The 24,737-nt window shown below is 46.2% G+C and overlaps 2 protein-coding genes and 1 long non-coding RNA gene across 3 annotated transcripts; 1 reads left to right on the forward strand and 2 right to left on the reverse strand.

The window, feature by feature from the left end:
* Nucleotides 1-605: 605 nt before the first annotated feature.
* LOC139835554 (uncharacterized) lies at nt 606-2,472 on the forward strand. Its single transcript, XM_071825414.1, has 6 exons — nt 606-894; nt 1,011-1,258; nt 1,365-1,577; nt 1,684-1,776; nt 1,865-1,966; nt 2,056-2,472. Exons 1-6 carry the CDS (start codon nt 606-608, stop codon nt 2,470-2,472), a joined length of 1,362 nt encoding a protein of 453 aa, XP_071681515.1.
* Nucleotides 2,473-16,480: 14,008 nt separating this feature from the next.
* Nucleotides 16,481-19,716, reverse strand: LOC127333785 (GTPase activating protein 1). Its single transcript, XM_051360218.2, has 3 exons — nt 19,494-19,716; nt 17,225-17,320; nt 16,481-17,018 (listed from the first exon to the last, which is right to left on the reverse strand). Exons 1-3 carry the CDS (start codon nt 19,614-19,616, stop codon nt 16,731-16,733), a joined length of 507 nt encoding a protein of 168 aa, XP_051216178.1. The 5' UTR covers nt 19,617-19,716; the 3' UTR covers nt 16,481-16,730.
* A 1,806-nt stretch (nt 19,717-21,522) lies between these two features.
* On the reverse strand, nt 21,523-24,199 carry LOC139836034 (uncharacterized). The gene is made up of 2 exons (XR_011751804.1): nt 22,335-24,199; nt 21,523-21,627 (listed from the first exon to the last, which is right to left on the reverse strand). It is a non-coding gene; the product is annotated as an uncharacterized lncRNA (long non-coding RNA).
* Nucleotides 24,200-24,737: the final 538 nt, after the last annotated feature.

Consider the following 24,737-nt stretch of genomic DNA (forward strand, 5'->3'; position numbering starts at 1 on the left):
CTAGGATTAAATGAAACTAAAAGTTGAAAATTGCTATGATTAAACAATTTACCTTAGTTGTTCGAGTTGGCTTGCTTCTATGCATTTCAACCATCAATCTAATGGTTACATATTTTTCTCATACATGTAAAGAAGCGCCCCTCACCGAGATAGAGAAGGACAGGGCTAGGACAATGATGTGGAACAACCGTGTCTTACAATCCCTGGGTATCCCCGCCGTAGTGTCAATTTTTAGGAAGTCACATGGTGGTCGAGGTGGAGGTCGTTCCACACTTTCAAATGATGAGTCATCTGCCATAACACAAGGCGAGAGCTCAGATTATCATCCGAGCAATGACCAATTGGTTGACCAGGAGGATGGGGAGGTTGAAGGGAGCATAGGGGAACACATTGAGAAGGTGCATTCTTCTTATCATCTTTGGAGGACTGGCATTACTTGTATCTGTTTTCTTATTTCTGTTTTGCTATAACCTGTGATGTAATGCCATTTTGTTTTGCTATTTTTGCGGGCATTGAAGGATCCCAAGAGTAGAAAGAAAAAGGCTTCTGTTAGAAAGACAAGCCCAGGGAGGAGGAGTAAGAGGTTGCAAAAGGAACAAAGTTCAATGCCTCCTGTTAGAGTGTTTGCTGATGCTCCAGGAGGGAGAAAGAGGCATCTAGAACCTGTTGCTGAAGCTCCTTCCAAAAGAGTCACCAGGAGGACATCAAGTGAAGCGTCTGCAACCAACAATGAAGATACTCCGCCCCGCAACAATCGCAGTAGCTCACCGCAGATTGATGAAAGGATCGATGAAGCAAGCAGCATTCGCAGGGACACAGGTCCTACTGCATCTGATGTCATGGTCCATCAGCACTTTGATTCTGATGGTTTTCTTGATCCTGAGGATGATGAAGGCAAGTTTTTGTTGGACAGCTGTCCACACTATCTACTGCCTTTTTTGTTTACTTTATAAACTCTTTTGGTTGTGGGTGCTGCTTTCTGACATGATCTTTGTATGTATGCTATTCAGGTGGAACCACTGCTGCAGGTGGCCGTAAAAGGAAGGGCACCGGGCTGGAGCAGATTTGCAAGGGGATGGGAGTCAAGCTTACCATTGAGATTCCTCCAGGGCTGAAACGTCCTGAGAAGCCTTTGCCTGCTGCCAAGTTTGCATCGGAGGGTGGAATGCTTGCAAGAGGCCAGATGCCGCTCCTTCCGCATTTCAAGTTGTACAAGAGGGATGAGAATTTGTTGGCCGACTTCGTTGGAAAGATGGGGGTAATCTTCTTCATCACCAGTTCATTTGTTAGATGATAGGAGTGCTTGCTTGATTGTTCATAGTTCATGATAACTAACCTCGTCCTTGCCCTTGTTTGCTTTGTAGGCAAATTTCAACATGGACACAGAGTCGGAAGACATCCAGAAGGCTTGCTATGACGTACTGCGGAAAGTGTCGAAGAACAGGCGCTACATCCTGAAAAGGGACTACTTCGACAAAGTACCAGCAAATGAAGTCAGCATCAAGTCCCCTGTTAAGGATGTCTCAGATGAAGAATGGGAAGCTCTAACTGCTCTGTGGGTAACCCCAAGACACAGGGTATGTTCTTTGCTTCAGTTGCAGTCATTAGTGCTTGCATGGTAGACATGATGCTCATCGTTATAGTGTGCACATTGCTGAATATCATGATTGTGCCCTTCTGCAGAACACATGTACCAAGAACAAGGACAGTCGTGCTGCGGTCAAATTTGGCCAAAAGACTGGCTCTCGTAGCTATGCTGCTCATCTGTATGCAACTGTAAGAACACTCTTACAGAATTTCCTTTTGCATCTTACTCTTGTCTCCACAAGCTTATGTTCTGATTCTTGGTGAACATCATTTCCAGAGGGAGGAGCGCAGAGGTGAAGAGCTAGATGCAGTCGACATCTTTAAGGCGACCCATCACAGCAAGAAGGATGGTTTCTCTGAGGAAGCTCTAGCTGCAATAGTAAGTGACTTGTTCATTTCACTTTTGTGAACCATTCTTGGACCTGCGCGTTTCCTGAATTGATGAATCTTTTGGAAATGGATCTCCAGGCTGATATGGAAGCTGAGATGGCTATTCCTGTGCCAGAAGGTGCACCGCCAAGGTCTGCAGTCGCTGTTGTTGCAAAGGTTCTTAGCAAGGAAGCCAAGCACAGCACTTTCCTGAAGAATGCTGGACTTCAGCCCAGTTCCACTGTCAAGCTCAACAAGCCCACCGCAGCTGCTGTATCGGCGCATGTTCATGACCTGGAAGCACAGCTGAAGAGGTCCCAGGAGGAAGCTGAACAGATGAAGCAGCAGTTTGTTGCCATCATGGAAGAAGTAGTTGCCCAGAAGGAGAAGCAAGCGGCAAATGAAGCCGCACAAGCTCAGCGTGACAAGGACTACATGGAGCTCCTCAAGCGGACTGAGGAAAGTGATAGGAGGCTTGCTCACATGATGTCCATCTTCGGAGCATCTGCGAATTAGCTCCTGCTGCTGGTCGTATCCCTTTTTTGTGTCCCGCCATGGAACTTGGTCATATCCTGGCAGCGTGACAATAACTTGGTCATATCTGTGAACTTCTTACTGCGAAGTGGTTGATCTTGTAGTGAATCTGTGAACTTTCTTGACATGTTGGTGAATCTGTGAAATTTTGCTGCTGTCACTGATACGTCTCCGACGTATCGATAATTTCTTATGTTCCATGCCACATTATTGATGTTATCTACATGTTTTATGCACACTTTATGTCATATTCGTGCATTTTCTGGAACTAACCTATTAACAAGATGCCGAAGTGCCGATTCTTTGTTTTCTGCTGTTTTTGGTTTCAGAAATCCTAGTAAGGAAATATTCTCGGAATTGGACGAAATCAAAGCCCAGGGGCCTATTTTTCCACGGAGCTTCCAGAAGACCGAAGAACACACGAAGTGGGGCCACGAGGTGGCGACACCACGTGGCGGCGCGGCCCCGGGGGGCCCGCGCCGCCCTATGGTGTGGCCCCCTCGTCTGGCTCCCGACTCTGCCCTTCCGCCTACAAATAGCCTCCGTGACGAAAACCCCAGTACCGAGAACCCCGATCCGGAAAACCTACCAGAGACGCCGCCGCCGCCGATCCCATCTCGGGGGATCCAGGAGATCGCCTCCGGCACCCTGCCGGAGAGGGGAATCATCTCCCGGAGGACTCTACGCCGCCATGGTCGCCTCCGGTGTGATGTGTGAGTAGTCTACCCCTGGACTATGGGTCCATAGCAGTAGCTAGATGGTTGTCTTCTCCCCATTGTGCTATCATTGTCGGATCTTGTGAGCTGCCTAACATGATCAAGATCATCTATCCAATTCTATATGTTGCGTTTGTTGGGATCCGATGAATAGAGAATACTTGTTATGTTGATTATCAAAGTTATGCTTATGTGTTGTTTATGATCTTGCATGCTCTCCGTTACTAGTAGATGCTCTGGCCAAGTAGATGCTTGTAACTCCAAGAGGGAGTACTTATGCTCGATAGTGGGTTCATGCCTGCATTGACACCGGGACAAAGTGATGAAAGTTCTAAGGTTGTGTTGTGCTGTTGCCACTAGGGATAAAACATTGATGCTATGTCTAAGGATGTAGTTGTTGATTACATTACGCACCATACTTAATGCAATTGTCTGTTGCTTGCAACTTAATACTGGAGGGGGTTCGGATGATAACCTGAAGGTGGACTTTTTAGGCATAGATGCAGTTGGATGGCGGTCTATGTACTTTGTCGTAATGCCCAATTAAATCTCACTATACTCATCATGATATGTATGGGCATTGTCATGCTCTCTTTATTTGTCAATTGCCCAACTGTAATTTGTTCACCCAACATGTCACTGTTCGTCTTATGGGAGAGACACCTCTAGTGAACTGTGGACCCCGGTCCAATTCTCTTTCTTGAAATACAATCTCTTTGCAATACTTGTTCTCTGTTTTCTGCAAACAATCATCTTCCACACAATACGGTTAACTCTTTGTTACAGCAAGCCGGTGAGATTGACAACCTCACTGTTTCGTTGGGGCAAAGTACTTTGGTTGTGTTGTGCAGGTTCCACGTTGGCGCCGGAATCCCTGGTGTTGCGCCGCACTACATCTCGCCGCCATCAACCTTCAACGTGCTTCTTGGCTCCTCCTGGTTCGATAAACCTTGGTTTCTTTCTGAGGGAAAACTTGCTGCTGTGCGCATCATACCTTCCTCTTGGGGTTGCCCAACGAACGTGTGAAATACACGCCATCAAGCTCTTTTTAGGCGCCGTTGCAGGAGATCAAGACACGCTGCAAGGGGAGTCTCCACTTCTCAATCTCTTTACTTTGTTTTTGTCTTGCTTAGTTTTATTTACTACTTTGTTTGCTGCACTAAATCAAAATACAAAAAAAAATTAGTTGCTAGTTTTACTTTATTTGTTATCTTGTTTGCTATATCAAAAACACAAAAAAATTAGTTTACTTGCATTTACTTTATCTAGTTTGCTTTATTTACTACTACTAAAATGAGTAATCCTGAAGTTGAAGTTCGTACGTTTAAGCAACGAGGGGGAGAATGTTTGAGAGATGCTTGGTATAGAATTAGCGATGCTCATAATAGATGCACTAAGAAGCACTCCACTATTATTTTACTCAGGAATTTTTATGTTGGTATCTCTAGTTGGAATAGATATGTTCTTGATAGTCTCGCAAAAGGTGACTTCTTAAGTACCCCTGCATTAGAAGCTAGTTGCATTATTGAGAGTTTATTTGGAATACCCTCTGTTGATAAAGTTAAAACTGAAATCTCTCTTGAAGATGTTATGAAAAAATTGGAAACCATAGAGAAAAATTTTCCAAGTATTGAAGCTAAATTGGAAATATTACTTGATAAAACTGATGAACTTGATAAATCCTTAGGAGGAATTGATGAAAGAATTAGTGTCCTAGGAACTAATGCTGTCCATGATGATCAAATCAATAGGATTGACGAACTTGAAAAAGCTATGGGAACCTTGGGTTCAACATTTTCTTCTCTTAAATATAAGGAGAAAGCTTATGTGGGTAAGGAGCAAAAGTTTATGTATGTCTCTAAAGTGCCTAGACCAAAGAAGTATTATTATAGGCCTAAAATTGACAAAGCCCTTAGTACCACTATGGATGGGGGAGCTCATGATAACGATGCACCACCCTTTGATAATACTTGATGCACACTTTCTGCGCCTAGCTGAAAGGCGTTAAAGAAAAGCGCTTATGGGAGACAACCCATGTTTTTACCTACAGTACTTTGTTTTTATTTTGTGTCTTGGAAGTTGTTTACTACTGTAGCAACCTCTCCTTATCTTAGTTTTGTGTTTTGTTGTGCCAAGTTAAGCCGTTGATAGAAAAGTAAGTACTAGATTTGGATTACTGCACAGTTCCAGATTTCTTTGCTGTCACGAATCTGGGTCCACCTCCCTGTAGGTAACTCAGAAAATTAAGCCAATTTACGTGCATGATCCTCAGATATGTATGCAACTTTCATTCAATTTGAGCATTTTCATCTGAGCAAGTCTGGTGCCATTTTAAAATTCGTCAATACGAACTGTTCTGTTTTGACAGATTCTGCCTTTTATTTCGCATTGCCTCTTTCGCTATGTTGGATGAATTTCTTTGATCCATTAATGTCCAGTAGCATTATGCAATGTCCAGAAGTGTTAAGAATGATTGTGTCACCTCTGAATATGTCAATTTATAATGTGCACTAACCCTCTAATGAGTTGTTTCGAGTTTGGTGTGGAGGAAGTTTTCAAGGATCAAGAGAGGAGTATGATGCAACATGATCAAGGAGAGTGAAAGCTCTAAGCTTGGGGATGCACCCGGTGGTTCACCCCTGCATATATCAAGAAGATTCAAGCGTCTAAGCTTGGGGATGCCCAAGGCATCCCCTTCTTCATCGACAACATTATCAGGTTCCTCCCCTGAAACTATATTTTTATTCCATCACATCTTATGTGCTTTTTCTTGGAGCGTCGGTTTGTTTTTGTTTTTGTTTTGTTTGAATAAAATGGATCCTAGCATTCACTTTATGGGAGAGAGACACGCTCCGCTGTAGCATATGGACAAGTATGTCCTTGGTTTCTACTCATAGTATTCATGGCGAAGTTTCTCCTTCGTTAAATTGTTATATGGTTGGAATTGGAAAATGATACATGTAGTAATTGCTATAAATGTCTTGGGTAATGTGATACTTGGCAATTGTTGTGCTCATGATTAAGCTCTTGCATCATATGCTTTGCACCCATTAATGAAGAAATACATAGAGCATGCTAAAATTTGGTTTGCATATTTGGTTTCTCTAAGGTCTAGATAATTTCTAGTATTGAGTTTAAACAACAAGGAAGACGGTGTAGAGTCTTATAATGTTTTCAATATGTCTTTTATGTGAGTTTTGCTGCACCGGTTCATCCTTGTGTTTGTTTCAAATAAGCCTTGCTAGCCTAAACCTTGTATCGAGAGGGAATACTTCTCATGCATCCAAAATACTTGAGCCAACCACTATGCCATTTGTGTCCACCATACCTACCTATGCTACATGGTATTTTCCGCCATTCCAAAGTAAATTGCTTGAGTGCTACCTTTAAAATTCCATCATTCACCTTTGCAATATATAGCTCATGGGACAAATAGCTTAAAAACTATTGTGGTATTGAATATGTAATTATGCACTTTATCTCTTATTAAGTTGCTTGTTGTGCGATAACCATGTTTCTTGGGGAACGCCATCAACTCATTGTTGAATTTCATGTGAGTTGCTATGCATGTTCGTCTTGTCTGAAGTAAGGGCGATCTACTCTGAGTTGAATGGTTTGAGCATGCATATTGTGAGAGAAGAACATTGGGCCGCTAACTAAAGCCATGTTCCATGGTGGAAGTTTCAGTTTTGGACAAACATCCTCAAATCTCTAATGAGAAAAGAATTAATTGTTGTTGAATGCTTAAAGCATTAAAAGAGGAGTCCATTATCTGTTGTCTATGTTGTCCCGGTATGGATGTCTAAGTTGAGAATAATCAAAAGCGAGAAATCCAATGCGAGCTTTCTCCTTAGACCTTTGTACAAAGTGGCATAGAGGTACCCCTTTGTGATACTTGGTTAAAGCATATGTATTGCGGTGATAATCCAGGTAGTCCAAGCTAATTAGGACAAGGTGCGGGCACTATTAGTACACTATGCATGAGGCTTGCAACTTATAAGATATAATTTACATGATGCATATGCTTTATTACTACCGTTGACAAAATTGTTTCATGTTTTCAAAATCAAAGCTCTAGCACAAATATAGCAATCGATGCTTTTCCTCTATGAGGACCATTCTTTTACTTTCAATGTTGAGTCAGTTCACCTATTTCTCTCCACCTCAAGAAGCAAACACTTGTGTGAACTGTGCATTGATTCCTACATACTTGCTTATTGCACTTATTATATTACTCTATGTTGACAATATCCATGAGATATACATGTTACAAGTTGAAAGCAACCGCTGAAACTTAATCTTCTTTTGTGTTGCTTCAATACCTTTACTTTGAATTATTGCTTTATGAGTTAACTCTTATGCAAGACTTATTGATGCTTGTCTTGAAGTGCTATTCATGAAAAGTCTTTGCTATATGATTCACTTGTTTACTCATGTCATACACATTGTTTTGATCGCTGCATTCACTACATATGCTTTACAAATAGTATGATCAAGATTATGATGGCATGTCACTCCGGAAATTATACGTGTTATCGTTTTACCTGCTCGGGACGAGCAGAACTAAGCTTGGGGATGCTGATACGTCTCCGACGTATCGATAATTTCTTATGTTCCATGCCACATTATTGATGTTATCTACATGTTTTATGCACACTTTATGTCATATTCGTGCATTTTACGGAACTAACCTATTAACAAGATGCCGAAGTGCCGATTCTTTGTTTCTGCTGTTTTTGGTTTCAGAAATCCTAGTAAGGAAATATTCTCGGAATTGGACGAAATCAAAGCCCAGGGGCCTATTTTTCCACGGAGCTTCCAGAAGACCGAAGAACACACGAAGTGGGGCCACGAGGTGGCGACACCACGTGGCGGCGCGGCCCAGGGGGGCCCGCGCCGCCCTATGGTGTGGCCCCCTCGTCTGGCTCCCGACTCTGCCCTTCCGCCTACAAATAGCCTCCGTGACGAAAACCCCAGTACCGAGAACCACGATACGGAAAACCTTCCAGAGACGCCGCCGCCGCCGATCCCATCTCGGGGGATCCAGGAGATCGCCTCCGGCACCCTGCCGGAGAGGGGAATCATCTCCCGGAGGACTCTACGTCGCCATGGTCGCCTCCGGTGTGATGTGTGAGTAGTCTACCCCTGGACTATGGGTCCATAGCAGTAGCTAGATGGTTGTCTTCTCCCCATTGTGCTATCATTGTCGGATCTTGTGAGCTGCATAACATGATCAAGATCATCTATATGTAATTATATATGTTGCGTTTGTTGGGATCCGATGAATAGAGAATACTTGTTATGTTGATTATCAAAGTTATGCTTATGTGTTGTTTATGATCTTGCATGCTCTCCGTTACTAGTAGATGCTCTGGCCAAGTAGATGCTTGTAACTCCAAGAGGGAGTACTTATGCTCGATAGTGGGTTCATGCCTGCATTGACACACAGGACGTGTGAGAAAGTTCTAAGGTTGTGTTGTGCTGTTGCCACTAGGGATAAAACATTGATGCTATGTCTAAGGATGTAGTTGTTGATTACATTACGCACCATACTTAATGCAATTGTCTGTTGCTTGCAACTTAATACTGGAGGGGGTTCGGATGATAACCTGAAGGTGGACTTTTTAGGCATAGATGCAGTTGGATGGCGGTCTATGTACTTTGTCGTAATGCCCAATTAAATCTCACTATACTCATCATGATATGTATGTGCATTGTCATGCTCTCTTTATTTGTCAATTGCCCAACTGTAATTTGTTCACCCAACATGCTGTTCGTCTTATGGGAGAGACACCTCTAGTGAACTGTGGACCCCGGTCCAATTCTCTTTACTGAAATACAATCTACTGCAATACTTGTTCTCTTTGTTTTACGCAAACAATCATCTTCCACACAATACGGTTAACTCTTTGTTACAGCAAGCCGGTGAGATTGACAACCTCACTGTTTCGTTGGGGCAAAGTACTTTGGTTGTGTTGTGCAGGTTCCACGTTGGCGCCGGAATCCCTGGTGTTGCGCCGCACTACATCTCGCCGCCATCAACCTTCAACGTGCTTCTTGGCTCCTCCTGGTTCGATAAACCTTGGTTTCTTTCTGAGGGAAAACTTGCTGCTGTGCGCATCATACCTTCCTCTTGGGGTTGCCCAACGAACGTGTGAAATACACGCCATCAGTCACTCTGCTGTGAAATTTGCAGATTTGAAAAGTTGTCTTTTATATTTTGTTGTTGAATTTCCTAATTTAATATATGCACTGTTGGGCTATTGTGGGCTCTTAAAAGGCCAAGGCCAAAAGTAGCCTAGAAATATATGGGCTCTTAAAAGGCTACAGCCCAACAAATAATTAATTGCATTTTCGAAAAATGGGAGTTGAAAAGGCCAAAAAAGGCCAAAGCCCAAAAAACTTGCAGGACCGTAAAAGGCCAAGGCCCATAACTTTTATGGACCCAAAAAGGCCAAGGCCCAATATCTTTATGGACCCCAAAAAGGCTGAGGCCCAAAATCTTAATGGACCCTAAAAGGCCAAGGCCCAAAACCATAATGGACCCTAAAAAGGCCAAGGCCCAAAAGTGTAATGGGCCCTAAAAAGGCCAAGGCCCAAAAGTGTAATGGGTCCTAAAAAGGCCACGGCCCAAAACTATAATGCGTCCTAAAAAGGCCACGGCCCAAAACTGTAATGGGTCCTAAAAAGGCCACGGCCCAATGAAAATTGGCCCAGGCCCAGTAAGTACAGCAGCTAAAAAGGCCGTTGAAAAAAAATAAGCTAAAAAGGCCGAGGTAATTGGGCCAGTTACGGGCCAAGGCCCAACAAAGCCGAAAAAAATAATCAGAACTAATGGGCTCAGCCCACATAAGGAGCTGAATGGACCGGGCTGAATTCAAATAACGACGTTTCTAATTCGTCACAATTTTGCCACGTCGGATTGCCACGCTGGACTCGGGGGCAGGTGCCCATGACGTTTTGGGAACGTCATGCAGTCAGTGACATTTTAAAACGTCACAAAGCTCTACGACGTTTTCAAGTGGAACGTCTTAAGCACTCACTGCTGACTCCCAGCTTTCGACGTTTTGAAAGTCGTCACAATAACGTCACAAGTAGCCATTAGTGACGTTTCAGTGACACCTTTATTTCGTCAACTTATGGCAGATTTCTTGTAGTGGTATAAGATCACTTGAGCATGACTTTGAGACTTCCTTTATCTATTCTTCACCAGGCCAATTGTTTTCTTTTGTTTTGTTGTGTATCCATGGATCGAGATAGGCTGAGGCCAAGGTTTCACCTGCAGATATGCAATGAGCAAATGGGATGCAAAGGTAAAATAAAGATCAAATGTGTCATATGCATAATATAGATGCGCAAGTATAGTGGGGAGATGCACCCTAATAACACCATAGGCTACTCGCGGCATACTCTATGGAACAATTATCTAACTACAACCCCTACGCATTGCAAGAAATCATAGCTATTAAGCTAAACATATATACAAAGCATTAAGATCTAAGACATCACCGATAATCCCTAAATAGCAACCACACTACTGACCGATATCCACACTCTCACCTGGTATAAGCATCAGATCATGTAATTACTAACACTTTCACTTAATACCTTTATCAATCTTTAGAAACTTGGGTACTATCAAGAACTAGGATTGAGGCAAAATATTATAGACAATAGATGGATCTTGATTAACATACTACACTATATCCCACAGATAAAAGAGCTGCACTTGTTGCTACAACGCTAGGTTTCAGAACTCGGGTCATGAGGACTACTCAAACATGATTAGATCAACAATCATAAACATTGTATTGGAATTCTTGAATAATACCTTCATCACAAGGTTTAAGGCTTTTTTTTTGAAAATTCAAACCAAAACTTTTAGAAGAATCTATCAACAAATATGATATTTTGTAGATATCATATGAAAATATGTTTCATTTTCTATCTAATAATATTGATTTTGTACTTCACATGTTAATGATTTTTTATAAAACTTGGTCAAACATAACATAGTTTGACTTCCTATAAAAAAATATAAGCCTTAAGCCTTTGGATGGAGGTAGTAGGTGAATAGTACATAATATTACAATGTCGTCCATCCCGATGGAATCAATATTTACAAAGTATATGAGAGAGGAGATGGTGATGGTTATGATGGATGGCGATGGCATCGATGTTGGTGGCAGCAGAGCTTTGGTGGAAATAGATATCTAACTTCTCACGGTGGAATATATGGTGTTTTGGTGTGTTTCTTCTCCGTGTCGTCGTTGTCGTCGTTCTGATGACCTAGGGCCTTCACAATAAATAATTAGTTTAATGATATGAAACCACCAACACACCATACAATTAGACATAGGGGCGAGGGTTACCGTACGATCGGTCGTTAAGACCTCTTCTGATTGTCCGCTTTTTGTTGACTCCCCGCGTGACTTGTACTCGTGCTTGTGACCGATCTACATTGAATATATATGCGGTTCCAATGAGTGTTGGTTCTCAGTAATCATTGGACGATGCTTCTACCTCGACATCTTCACTTGCGTCTATGATTGCGCAACTTTAATGCCCGCTTGATTCTTGGGATTCTTTATCAATAGACTGTGCAGGTTCTGCGACTAACTTTTCTGTTATTGAGATACCACCTTTTACTCATTCAGGTACATGCTTATGGATTCTTGATAGTGGGAGGTCTTCTCATATGACTTATGATTCTTGTACTTTTACCACTGTTTGACCTATTGATTCTCGTTTTTGTGGTCTTACAGTTAATGATATTTCTTATGTTGCTCATATTCCTTAACTTACCATGCAACCATCTTCTAGTAGTCAGATAGTTGACTCGTGTTGTAGTTTTATTCTCAACTATGATTCATGTTATGTTCAAGATCGTCGCATGGGTAATCTGATTGGTGTTGGCCCCCGACGACATGATGGCCTCTGAGAGCTTGACTGGCTTCTTCTTCCCTCTGCTTCCACCACCACTAGTATCTCGACCCCCATGGTTGCCTCTACTAGCTCTTTTCAGCAATGGCATCATCGTCTTGGAAATTTATGTGGTTCTTGTTTCTCATCTTTAGTTCATCGCGGTGTTTTGGGGCCTGTCTCTGGAAACACTTCTTTGGATTTTCTAGGTTGTCGGCTTGGTAAGAAAATTAGCTCCCCTATCCTCACATCGATTCAGTGTTCGAGCGTCCTTTTGACCTCGTTCATTCAGATATTTGGGGTCCAATCCATTCAGTTCTGAAGGGGTCCATCTCTATTATATTATCTTTATGGACAAATTTTCTTGCCGCACTTGGATATATTTCATGTCTTCTCGTAGTGAGGTCTTATATATATAACAATTTGCTGACATAGTTCGTACCCAGTTCTCTACTCATATTCTTGTTTTTCTTGCAGATTCTGCCGGCGAGTATATCTCTTGTTCGCTGCGAGCATTTCTAGCCGAGTAGGGTGCTCATGATCAATTCTCTTGTCTCGGTGCTTATGCTAAGAATGGTGTGGCTGAGCGCAAGCATCACCATCTTCTTGAGACGACTCGATCTTTGATGATCACCACTTCTCTTCCACCTCACTTTAGGGATGAGATTATTTCCACATCCACCTATCTCATCAATATTCAGCCCTCTGTTGCTCTGCAAAGCGGTATTCCTCTTGAGAGTATTTTCGGCTGCTCTCCTGATTGTTCGATTCTTTGTTTGTTTGGTTGTGTTTTCTACATTCTCCTTGCCCTGTGAACGCACCAAAATTACCACTCGGTCTGGTCAGTGCGTTTTTCTCGGATACAATGATGAACATAAAGGTTATTGGTATTGGGATCTTGTTGCTTGTCAGATGCGTATTTCCTAGGACGTAACATTTGATGAGTCTCATCCCTTCTACCCACGTCGATCCTCCTCGATCTATTCAATAGAGGATATCTATCTTCTCATGTTTCCTTATACACCTCTCCTCGTGCGTCGTATTCCTCCTCCTCCTCACACCGTACCACTGCCGCAAAATCGACATCATCCTCACCTACAATGTCTTCTCCTTCCTTGTCGCATGACTTTCCAACTTCATCACCTACGTTGAATTCCCCATCTCCCTGACCGATGACTTCCCCACCACCATAACCTGCGGCGATTCCTCCTCGTCCCTCTATTCCTTTCCATTATATTCATCGTCCACATGTTGTGGATGTGTCTACTAATGTGACATCTACTTTTTGTGTGATGTCTTCCTCATCTCAGCCAACTTATAGTCTTCGTCTTCGTCCTTGCCGTTTCCCCCACCTAGCCGCTATTCCCTAATTGCTATGGTCTTTTTGATGTCCTTAAGCTCGACTACTTATCGAGAAGCTATTGTTCATCCTCAATGGCAGCTTGTTATGGTAGAGGAGATTACTGGTCAAGCGCATTGGCTCTTGGAATCTTGTTCCTCTTACTCCTCGTGTTTGTCCCATCACTTGTAAGTGAGTATATATGATTAAGAATCGCTTAGATGGTTCTCTTCACCATTACATAACTCGTCTTTTGGCTCATGGCCTTCAGCAAGAGCATGTGGTTGTGATAAAGATTAGACATTTTCTCCTATAGCCCCTACGACCGTTGTTCGCACACTTCTCATTGTGACCTTTGTTTACCAGTGGTTGTCTTTCATCGTGATGTGAAGAATGCCTTTCTTAATGATGAGTTGTGTGAGGAGGTTTCTATGCAGTCACCACCTAGATATCTATTCCTAGTGGTATGGTATCTCGTCTTCGTTGCTCTCTCTATGGCCTTAAGAAAGCCTCCAAGTTCACGCCTAGTTTGAGGGCTTCACATCTATGGTGATTGCTTTTTTTTTTGGCCCAGTGCTCATGATCCAACTCTGTTTGTCTACCTTTCTACTCGTACTCAAACTCTTCTTATTTTGTATGTTGATGACATGATCATCATTGACGATGATTCTGAGTACATTGCCTTTGTCAAGGTCTGTCTTAGTGAACAATTTCTTATGTCTGATCTTGGTCTTCTTTGCTACTTTCTTGGGATTGATGTTTCTTGTACCTCTCTGATGGCCTCCATATTTCCTAGAAAAATTATATCCATGGTCTCCTTGATCGTGTTTCCCGTAATAATGAGCGCATTGTTGAGACTCCTATGGAGATTAATGTTCACCTCCATGCTTCTAATGGTTACCCCTTATCTGATCTTTATTGTCATCTTGTTGGGAATCTTGTCTATCTAATCACTCATCGAGACATTTCCTATCATGTCCATATTTTGAGCTAGTTTGTTTATGCTCCCACTTTGGTTCACTATAGTCACCTTCCTCCTATTCTATGATGTCTTCATGGCACGATCTCTCACCGTCTCTTCTTTTCTTGTATTAGCTTGTTACAGCTCCAAGCCTACCCGGTGCTATGTGGGCAAGTGATCCTTTAGATCGACGTACACTTTCTTCTTAATTTTTTTCTTGGTAGTTTTGATTAGAAGACGAAGAAACAAACATTATTTTTTCGTTCAAGTGCAGATGTTGAGTAGTGAGATACGGCTCTTTTGATGGCATATGTGATTTGGTTATGGTGGTTAATAGAGGATTTTGGTGTCTCTGTTAGTACAACTATTACCCTTCTTGTACAAGTGCTATAAGTATTGTGTGACTCTGTGAAGCATGAGCTTAACAAGCATATTGGTGTTGATGGTTCTTTTGTGCGCCCTAGTGTGAAGAAATAAGTTATTGCTCTTGTCTATGTGCATTAAAATTATTGTTGGTGGATTTCTTCACGAATGCCCATTCTAGAGCTTAACATGGACTTTAACTCTCCAAACTCAGTAACTCCGTGTTGTGGATCCACCATCAGTTTAAAGGGGTGGGGGTGTTAGAGTTATATTATCATGATGGCCTTTGGCCTCCTGCATATTGGTCTTTGCCCTCTGACATATACATGTATATCATTACATGTGATGGCTTTTGCCTCCTGGTCATATTAATCTGCATATTTCTCTAACAGACGACACAATGATTGGTAGAACCAACAAGGTCGGACCAAGGATTTCCACTTTCCACCTTAAATCTCAAATACCGGTACTCAAAGGAGTACCACAAAAACTGAGACACCATGTGATGGCGCCTCCACCTGCCACGCAGCCATCTTCATTTCTTAGGGCATCTCCAACGGTTTGATCCATTTTTAAACACTAAAAGTGTCTGTTTTGGTCCGTTTGGATCGGGCCAAGGATACTAAAATATAAAAATGAGTGCTTGTCCGTTTAGGTCGGAGGCTGACCAGCGGGCTGAAGAAAATTTTGTGTTCGACAATTTATATTGATAAAAGGTTTAGTTTACATAGGAACGAAAAATGGAAAAATATAAATTAAATAGGACTAAATTAAAACACTAGCTAAGTAGAGTGCGCTCCATGGCTGCGTAGTCCCGTCACCAGGTCGATGAAGTCCAGCGGCTCCCATGGCCAGGGCTAGTATGGCGTCTCCGGAGGACAAGTTGTTGGTGCTGGAGCAGGACCAGTTGTTGGAGGCGCCGGTGCTGGTGCAGGACAAGCTTGTGGCGCGCCGCGCATAGGACTGATTGGAGGTGTCACCGGCCTGCCTTAGCAAGGACTCCTGCAACTGGGTGGCAAGGCCATGCCACTTGGCGAGTTCATCGATCTCGCTCTAGGCCATGGCCAGCTCCATGGCTTCCTCCTTGGTCAGCTTCGTTGGCAAGATCTCTGGGTTGACGATGGCCTGGTCGGGTTGTCCAACACCATCGCCCTCGTTGCCTTCATCTTCATCCTCGTCCTCGGCAAAGAGGTAGGCCATCTTCATCTTCATCTTCACGGTTGAGGTAAGCCATGTCGCCTAGGTACCCCGCTCGGTGCAGTGGGTCAAACTCCCACGAGCCGAACGTGTCCCAGTTGTTGTTATCTAGCGCGAAAGCCGGACCACCCGTGGCATGGGCGGCACAGGCACCCGTTGGGAGTTCAGTAGCCCAGTCACATTTGAGCGTCTACAGGGATCGTCGTAGTTTGTGGGTTCAACCAAGTTCACCTTATGGAAACACGCATGTCATAGGCCCATGATACGAAGACCCCAGGAATGGCATGTGCGCCCCAGAAAGAGACTTACCCGGCGTATGCGAGAGGAGAACGACGGTCGAGGGGAGCTGGTGATTGGTTACCCCTAGCTTTTTCGTTCCTAAAATTATAAAGGATGTAATCCGTGTTGATGATTAATAAAACTCACAGCAGAGTTCTGTTGTTTCCCTAAAAAAAATGACCACCCCAAATCCGGAATTAAGCTAGCTGTTACTTCTCACTACAGCAGCCACAAATGGTGTACTTTCTTATTTGTTCGCCTTCAAACACAAATTCACAACCACAACAGGATGTAGTACAAATACAGTGCACACATCACACTGAAATCAACAGCGCACACACCGTCTCATACAATGCAAACCGATCATCGACACACTGTTTACAAATGGGACGCCGGGAACATGTACCAACAATAACTGTAGCTTCAAGAAACCAGGTTGCAATAACATTCAGTCAGGAACAGCTTACAGCATAACACCAGGCACGTGAACCCACTCCAGCTGCAGCACGACAGAGCCACTTTCAACGTTCTTCAGCTTCAGAATCAGGTCTTGGACGACCTTGCCATTCTTCCACGAGACGTGGCTCTCACCACCAAGGTAGTTTGTGCCAACTGGGTATATCGTTTTGACCCTTGTTCCGTCAGAGGCATGCTTCAGGTCCAGCTTTGCCGCATCATAGATGTCTGTTACATTGAATTCAGCCACTCCCAAGCTGTCATCGCTTGTGAATTTATCCTCGTCGAGAACCTCCTGCGTGATGTTTTTGCCAGTTGGAAAAATAAGTGGACAGTTCAATCCGTGGTCCTATGGTGTAAATGGTCCCTTATATATTCATGCTTGACCGAAGAAGAAAATACACACATACATATTTATATAGGCACGAATAGTTTTTGTTTGCTCCATATACACATATAGCGTAGATCTGACTTGATAAAGTATTTCCAATAGTAACTTACAAGTCTCACTGGCGTTATAGGATTTATTACAGGGAGCAGCAGTACTTCATTCCATAGAGGATTGTCAGTCTTCTTCTGAACACTAGTCTTCACCTTCTACACCGTGAAAAAGAATAAAACATTAAAGATGCAGATATAGAATAAAAATGATAGTAATTGCGACAAACTGGATAGGTAGCCATGTCACAAAACACAGTCAACTCCAGAAGCTATGGTTTGTATAGTCAGGAGTGCATAATATTGAACTGAAAACCTGTCATCATCAAGACTGGTATGCTCCCTGTTCAGAATTAAGAAATTCAATCGCTCTACCACCAAAGGCACGACGGCAATTTCACGAGAGAAAAGAATAGAATGAGACCTCATTCTACACAATTATTGAGTCATTCTGTACGGCTTTGGGTAGGTAATCACGCGGCGCAGAAGTATGGGCTAAGTCCTTTATAACACACAATACAATCTTAAAGAAACTAAACAAAGCACAACGCTCCATGATCTAATTTAGAAATGGACAACTACGAATAAAATGAACAAATTAGCAAAGCCATGATCGCTAAATATATACAAAAAAATCAGCAAAGCACCACCCTGTACCAGTTCACATTGACCTTTCACACATTTGTTTGATTCGGCAAGTTCAGGTTTTATATATTTAGGGGTGAACTTTTTAAGATTTGTTATAATTGCCCTTCAACAAGGCATCCCATCGTAGTGCTTTTTAGCAAAAGCAGTTCCATATTTCAAGGTGAACTTATCTCAGGGCTAGGTGCACCTTCTGAGTTCATCCAGCAAAACATAACATGGCCTGTTTGCAGGGAAGGCCTAAATGCCTCCTAAGAGCATCTCCAGTCACGTCCCCCAAACCGTCCCTCAAACCGCGCCGGATCGAGCGTTTGGGGGACGTGTTTTGTTCGTGCCGCGTTTGGGGGACGTCGCTCCCCAGTCGCGTCCCCCAAACGCCGCCCCCAAACATTTAAAATACTTCTTATAGATAGAATAAAACTATTTACTAATATTCAAATCGGTTCAACATAAACAAATTACATATAAAACTTCGAAAAAACATAATTAAATTACATATAAATTATTTAAACTACTTCTTCTTCTTCGATGATGGCCCCGCCTCGTCGTCGTCATCACGGTGTCGCTTCCTGCTCGTCACCTCTTCCGAAGAGGCGGTGTCCTCCTCGTTGTCGCCGGTGCTCGCCGGCTGCGCCTTGGCCTTGGCGGTATTGGCCTTCGCGTCCGCCTCCGCCTTCGCACGGGCCACCGCCGCCTCATCTGACCCTTCTTCCTCCGCGTCCTCCTCCACGCCCAGCCATTCCTCCGCGCTGTCAGGTGGCGGGAGGGAATCGTCGCCGCTGCTGGGCGTCCGAGCTCTCTCCCACCAATGGCGCCATCCAGCAGGTTTTCCCTCGCTGGAGGTGTCGGACGGGAGCTCGGAGATGTAGCTCATCGTCGCTGAAGGTGTCGGATGCGGCCGGTGAAGATCCAAAAGCGCCGACGTACGGGTCTTATTGAGCGCGGATGAACGGCGGCGCAGAAGTCGAAAAGAGCAGCGGTTGCTCTTCCGAGGAGTCCCGACTCCATTCCGGCGGTTGCCGCGTCGTCGACACGGTTGCCAATGCGACGGTTCCGCTTCCCGGCAACTGCACCGTCGCTACGTAGGCGGCGGCTGAGCGTCCGAGCCGCTGACGGGTTGGCCCCGCGTCGGTTCGCCTCGCTTTTCGTTGTGTCCGGCGTGCCCGGAGCGTCCCCTGTGGGACGGGGACGGGCTCGGGGCGCCGGACACCGTATCGGGCCGCGCCGGACAAAAATGGGCTTTGGGGGACGCGGCTGGAACGCATTTTTTGTCCGGCGCACCCCAAATCCCTTTGGGAGACGCTTTGGGGGACGCGACTGGAGATGCTCTAATGCATCAGAGCTGAAATCCCCTGACCAACTTCCGAACTACGTGCCTGATTCAAATTAATCTCGGCAAAACCTGGTAACAAGACATCAAACAGCATTGCTCCAGCAGTCCAGTATAATTATCGTCCGATAAAACAGTTTGCTATAGAACATACAGATGGCTTGATTATCGCCAGACACCGGGCTCTAAGCGTGTTTATTTATTCTATCGAACATCTCGTGAGCACAAAAAGAGGTCAGACTGTTCCATGCCGTGCTCCTCCATCTAGACGGGGCAAAAATTGGGGAGGACCGATCCGAACAATGCCAAGGCAAATGAAATACATATTGGGGAGGGGGAGGAAGAAAGGGGGTTGACCTCGGAGCCGCAGGAGAGGACGACGTAGGGGTCGCTGGTGTGGGTGAGAGAGTCGGCGATGACGAGGTTTTGTCCCCGCACGACGCGCACGCTGAGCTTCCCGATCACATGCTCCGAAGCCATGGCGCAGACGGCGCTGGGTTTTTTCAGACGAATTCTTGCTCGGAGCAGGGCGAGGGGAGGGAATTGAAGGAGCAGGTGGCAGGGTGGATGTGGCAAACAACTGGCGGCCAGCACCGGGTTTTATAGGCCGGACCGGACCCTCTATCACGACGCTCGCCTGCCTGGTGGACAATTTTGGGCGTAATTATTAAATTGATCGACAAATTGTTCGGGTCGGGCTTTCAACGCGCCATCGGGCTCTCGTCCGGCGGCTTAGAGCATCTTCAGCCGTCTCTCCGACGAGCCCCATAGAACGTCTTTTTTTTCATCCGGATGGACGAAAACGGTTTAGTCGCGTCCCCAGAACCTCGTTTTTGCCCGGATTTGAGCTTTCATCCATTCGGCGAGCCCAGACCATCCCCGGTCCCCGGGGAGCACTCGGGGACTCCGGACGAAACGAAAGCGCGGTAAACATCGAGAAAACTTCCCGCGTGGATGGTGGCCCCGACTTGTTGGCGACAGAGGCCAATCGTCGTTCGCGCGCTTCAAAAGCCTGCCGCCGGTCAGACTTCGCCGGACGCGTCACCTCGGATTCACGCGCGGCTCCCTCTATTTATCACGGAACCTACCGCGTCTCGCCGCATTCACCACCGCTGTCTCCCTCCTCTCCCCAGCCTGTCTTCTCTCCCCAATCCACCTCCACCAGCGAGCAATGGCGGGCCACGGCGCGGCGAACAATGGCCTCGGCCGCCGTTCCCTACACCAGTGGGAGGCGGGACTTCTGCACATGGCGAGCTACCCGGCACCGCCGGACTTCCGCGTGCCCGGAGTATGGCGCCTGAGCATGAGGGGGGTCCCGATCCCGCCGCTTCCGGTGGGAGGACGAGCTCGACGCCGCTATCGATGTTGTGCTGGTCACCCTCACCTACGAGCCGCGCGTGGAGGAGCGGTACCGCGCCGACAACTACGACGCCTGGAACGAGTTCTTCCGTCTCCGGCACGAACGGGAACTCGCAGCCTTCGACGGTCCTCTCCCTCCTCCAGCGCGTAACAACGCCGCCGGCCGCCGCCGCTGGTGGGGTGCCCCGGGCCGCACGCTCGCCCGTGTGCTCACGCACATTGAGGCCGGCAACACCCCCCCCCCTTGGGGTTGCCGCCGGCGGCGCCGAACGCCGGGAACTCGAGCGACGACGACATGTAGTACTTTTTAGTTTATGTTTTCATCTGGCCGAATTCAAATATATGTACGAATTCGGCTTATATATGTACGAACTCGCCTATGTATGTTAAATACCTTTAAATTTCGCTTCTGTTTGAACGAATTTTGCTTTGTTTTTGTTCGAATTCGCCGTTATTTATCAAAAGAATTCATCCATCCTGGACTCGCCGCTGCCTGGGCCTAAAATTACATTCATCCGGCGCTAAATATCGCCGGATTTTCGTGTGGGGAGCCCAACAGCTGGGATGCTCTTAGGCCTTGTTCGGTTGTTGCTGTGGTATTTGGGTGATCCCATTGTCACCCCGATCCGGCGGGAACCACCTCTCCACATACTCGTACTTTTCCGAGAATATTGCACGTTTGGTTTTCCCTTCTCCAACAACCGCCAGCAGCAGCAGAAGGGCACAACAGTAGCAGATAACAGCAGGCCAAGTGGCGCAGATATTGCATAGTAGCAATCAACAGCAGCTCTAAACAGACAAATTTTCGATTATCTGATATGTATACATAGTGCCATAGTGCCATTGCTAGCTCACAGGTTAAGCAGGAGCAATAACATGCAGCACACAGGGTAAGCAGGTGCACAGACATCAATCTCACGTGATAAGCAGCAGCATGTGAATAGACAACAATCAATATTTTTAACATCAATTTGAGCATTGTGGAAAGATGAAATCAAACATGCTGACAGAGCAAGATGGAACATAATTTATCCGAAATAATTCTAAATTATTTCAAGCTACATTCTTTCTGCCATAAAGCACACATGAATTGATTGCCTTTCTTCTTCCGGAGCTTCTTCAATCTTTGCATCTGGCCATGTATAGAAATAAGAAAACATCCGGATTAGACTTTGTTCAGTTCAACTGAATCAAACAACATGAAAAAAGGCTGAATGTGACACTATTTGTGATGCTTCGCAACCTGTAGTTAACGCAATATACTACTATAATGCAGCAAAATAGGTGAGCAATTAAACGATTAAGCATAAGGATACTAACGAATTGGCAGAGCAACTCTATACTTCAGGACATTAAACCATAGTGTTCAAGGCATCATACTGAACAGTAAACCATAGTGTTCAAGGCATCTAAAATCAACTGGTCAAGTGGTGCCATTTCCATGTGATCTCAACGTGAAGCACATGAGAAGTTACTGGCTGGTCTTAAATTTACTGGCTGGCCATGAAAATCACATGAAGCACATGAAAAGTTATTGGCTGGCCAGCCTGGTCATGTATATGCATTACCAATAAGAGATTAACAAGCAACACAGAGGAGATTAACAAGCAGCACAGATGTTAAGCATGAACTGAACATCAGCTTAAAGAAAGATGAAACGAAGAACACACTTTTAAGCTAAGCAGTAGCTTACTTTTAGATCCTATCACAACATCAACAAGTAGTATTCAACAAGGCAGTGCTGACATGATCTATTGCACTAATCCCAATATTCATAGTTTTAGCACAATGTGCGAAGTGTAAAACTGAGAGAATGATTGTAGACCCCCAAAAGAGTACCAGTGAACACGCCCGCGGCGGGTGAGCGCCGCCGCCGCTCAGATCTCCTCCGTCCGGCCTCCTCTGCTTCTTCTCCGACCAGATCCGAGCTCTCCGTCGCGTTCTCTCCCTCCTCCACCCTCCTCCCGTCAGCTCCATGGCGTCGGCGGGCTGAGCCCTTGAAGAGATGAAGGTCGGGCTACCTCGGACTCCTGCAAGTTGCCGTTCCGCCCGTGCGTCTGAGCCCGCCCCGGCGGCCTCGCCGGCTCCGCCTCTTGCCGCTCGCTTTCTCGCCGACGAGCTGGCCGCGGCTGCCCTCGCTCGCCGCAGGTCTGACCCGGCTGTTCAGGGAAGGATGGCTCGGCCTCGAGCTCGCGCCCGCCCTCGCCTCAGGCCTGCTGCGGCGACCCCGCACCCGAGCCCTGCAGTTGCGCCTGCAGCTGCCGTGATTGCAGCTGCCCCTGCAGGTTCTGGTCTGGCCTGCCCCTCGGCCACCTCAACGGTGGATTCAGTCCTCCAAGCGCTGCGGGCGTCCATGCAGGCCCCTTGTGCTGCAGCGCCGGCCGTCTCCGGAGGTGCTGTGTCTAGGTCGCCTCGTCCTCGCCTTCGGTCTGGGATGGCGGCCGCTCCAACCGGCTCTCACCCGTTGGATGGGCTGCTCTGCGACCCTGCCGTGCTGGTCGAGGGCCTCGGGTCATTGTCGTTGCTGTCAGTTGCCTCGGGTGGTCCTGCTGAAGTGCCCCTTCCTGCAGGTGGTGCGATGCCGGCCTTGGGCTTGTCTTTGGACTCTGACGAGGACGACGACGACGATGAAGAGTTGGCTCCGCGGTCGCCGTTGGCCTCCTCTGAAGGGGTTGTTTCCGGCTCGGTTCGCGACACCGCTGATGTGCGCCATGATGATGAGGAGCCAGCGGAGCCCTGCCGCAACATCTCTATTGATGTTGGCGCTCTTGGGGACGAGGATGACTGGGTGAAGGTGGGTCGAGGCGGTCGCCCTAGCCGCGAGCCATCGACTTCGCCTCGGAAGGAAGGCCTCGAGCGTAGTCTCGCTTTCAAGCGTTGGGCTCGTGGGAGATGCTTTCGGTGCCTTGAGCGTGGCCACCAGGTCAGCACATGTCGTGAGCCCTTCAGATGCATCCGATGTCGTCGTCCTGGTCACCGGGAGCGTTTCTGCCGTGCACGCTTTCCCGCCGATCGTTCTTGCTCTCCGGACGGTCGTGCACGTTCTCCGGACGCAAGTGCTCCTTGCTCGCGGCGCCGCTCTCCGCCCGCACAGCCACGTCGTCCATCGGCGTCCCGGAGTTGGGTTGAGGTCGTGTGCCACTCGTCGTCTCCTGCAACATCGCCGCCAAGGCCCTCACCAAGGTGTTGTGAGGAGTTCAATGTCGACGCCAGTTTGGACTCCCGCTTTCAGTGCCAGCTTTCCTTGCTACGCATGGAGCTCACCCAGTTGGTTGCTACGCGCGTCGAGGAGGCAATTCGCCCCCTCCGTGAGGAGGTGGCAAGCCTCAAGTTGTTGTTGTCACTTGTTGGTGATTCTTTGGAGCTGACGGAGGCATATTCTTCAGGTGGACATGAGCTCGCCACCGTGCAAGTTTCACTTGCACCTGGCTCCATTGAGGAGAAGTCATCTGTGGTCGAGGAAGAATATCTCTACAGTTGTTTCTCTCCTCGTGGCAGCCCCGGCCGGTCGCTGCAACCTGTTGGGTCGACTGCCTCGGAGAGCGAGGGCATAGACGAGACCTTGGTCCCAGTGCTGCAGATCACGCCAGAGCGACATGAGTTGCGTGGTGATTCTCCTGCGGTGCTTCCGTTGGCGTTATGCTCTTTTGAGACCTTGGAGGTGGCCACGACACCCCCGCCACCACAGTTGGATCCTTGCCAGTCCCTCGCCTCTTTGGACTGTGGAGCAGTGTTGGCGCCTAGTTCTGAGGCTCTTTTTGCAAAAAAGCTTTGCGGCTTGCTCGCTAGTTTGGAGGCGGCTAGCCCTGGATATGGCAAGAACATTGACTGCGTCTTGGCGGGAAAGGCCTCGGAGGATTTGATCAGGAGGGTGGAGAAGTCTCTCAGAAAAGTATATATCAGGAGCATAAGAAGGAAGAGGGTCGGTTGATTAGTTGTTGGACTTTTTTTTGGTTATCATGACCGGACGTTGTGCTCTTGGGTGTCGGTTCTAGTTGGTTTAGAGGTTGCATGCTTTTGTTGTTTTTTCTCTTGTGGGTGTGTTGTTGGTATGGGCTTGACCATATTGTTGTAGGTTTTCGCTCGGTTTTCTCCTAAAAATTGAGCAACTTCTTCTTAATTAATAGATGAGGCAAAGCTTTTGCCTCTGTTTCAAAAAAAAAAAAAACTGAAAGAAAGGAAAGAGAGGAGATTTTACCTTTTGTAAGCCATTTCGGCTCGCAGCCACATCAGAGCAGTATA

This window comes from Lolium perenne, chromosome 2 (assembly GCF_019359855.2).
Source record: "Lolium perenne isolate Kyuss_39 chromosome 2, Kyuss_2.0, whole genome shotgun sequence".
In the NCBI taxonomy this organism is placed as follows: Eukaryota; Viridiplantae; Streptophyta; class Magnoliopsida; order Poales; family Poaceae; genus Lolium; species Lolium perenne.

Excerpts from the sequence above, each read along its gene's own strand:
- LOC139835554 (XM_071825414.1), top strand. The coding sequence starts at position 606 with ATGCCTCCTGTTAGAGTGTTTGCTGATGCTCCAGGAGGGAGAAAGAGG. Across the intron at positions 895-1,010 it reads TGATCCTGAGGATGATGAAG|GTGGAACCACTGCTGCAGGT; the intron begins GCAAGTTTTTGT and ends TATGCTATTCAG. Across the intron at positions 1,777-1,864 it reads CTGCTCATCTGTATGCAACT|AGGGAGGAGCGCAGAGGTGA; the intron begins GTAAGAACACTC and ends CATCATTTCCAG.
- LOC127333785 (XM_051360218.2), bottom strand. The coding sequence starts at position 19,616 with ATGGCTTCGGAGCATGTGATCGGGAAGCTCAGCGTGCGCGTCGTGCGG. Across the intron at positions 17,321-19,493 it reads TCCTCTCCTGCGGCTCCGAG|AAGGTGAAGACTAGTGTTCA; the intron begins GTCAACCCCCTT and ends TTCACGGTGTAG. Across the intron at positions 17,019-17,224 it reads CTATAACGCCAGTGAGACTT|GAGGTTCTCGACGAGGATAA; the intron begins GTAAGTTACTAT and ends AACATCACGCAG.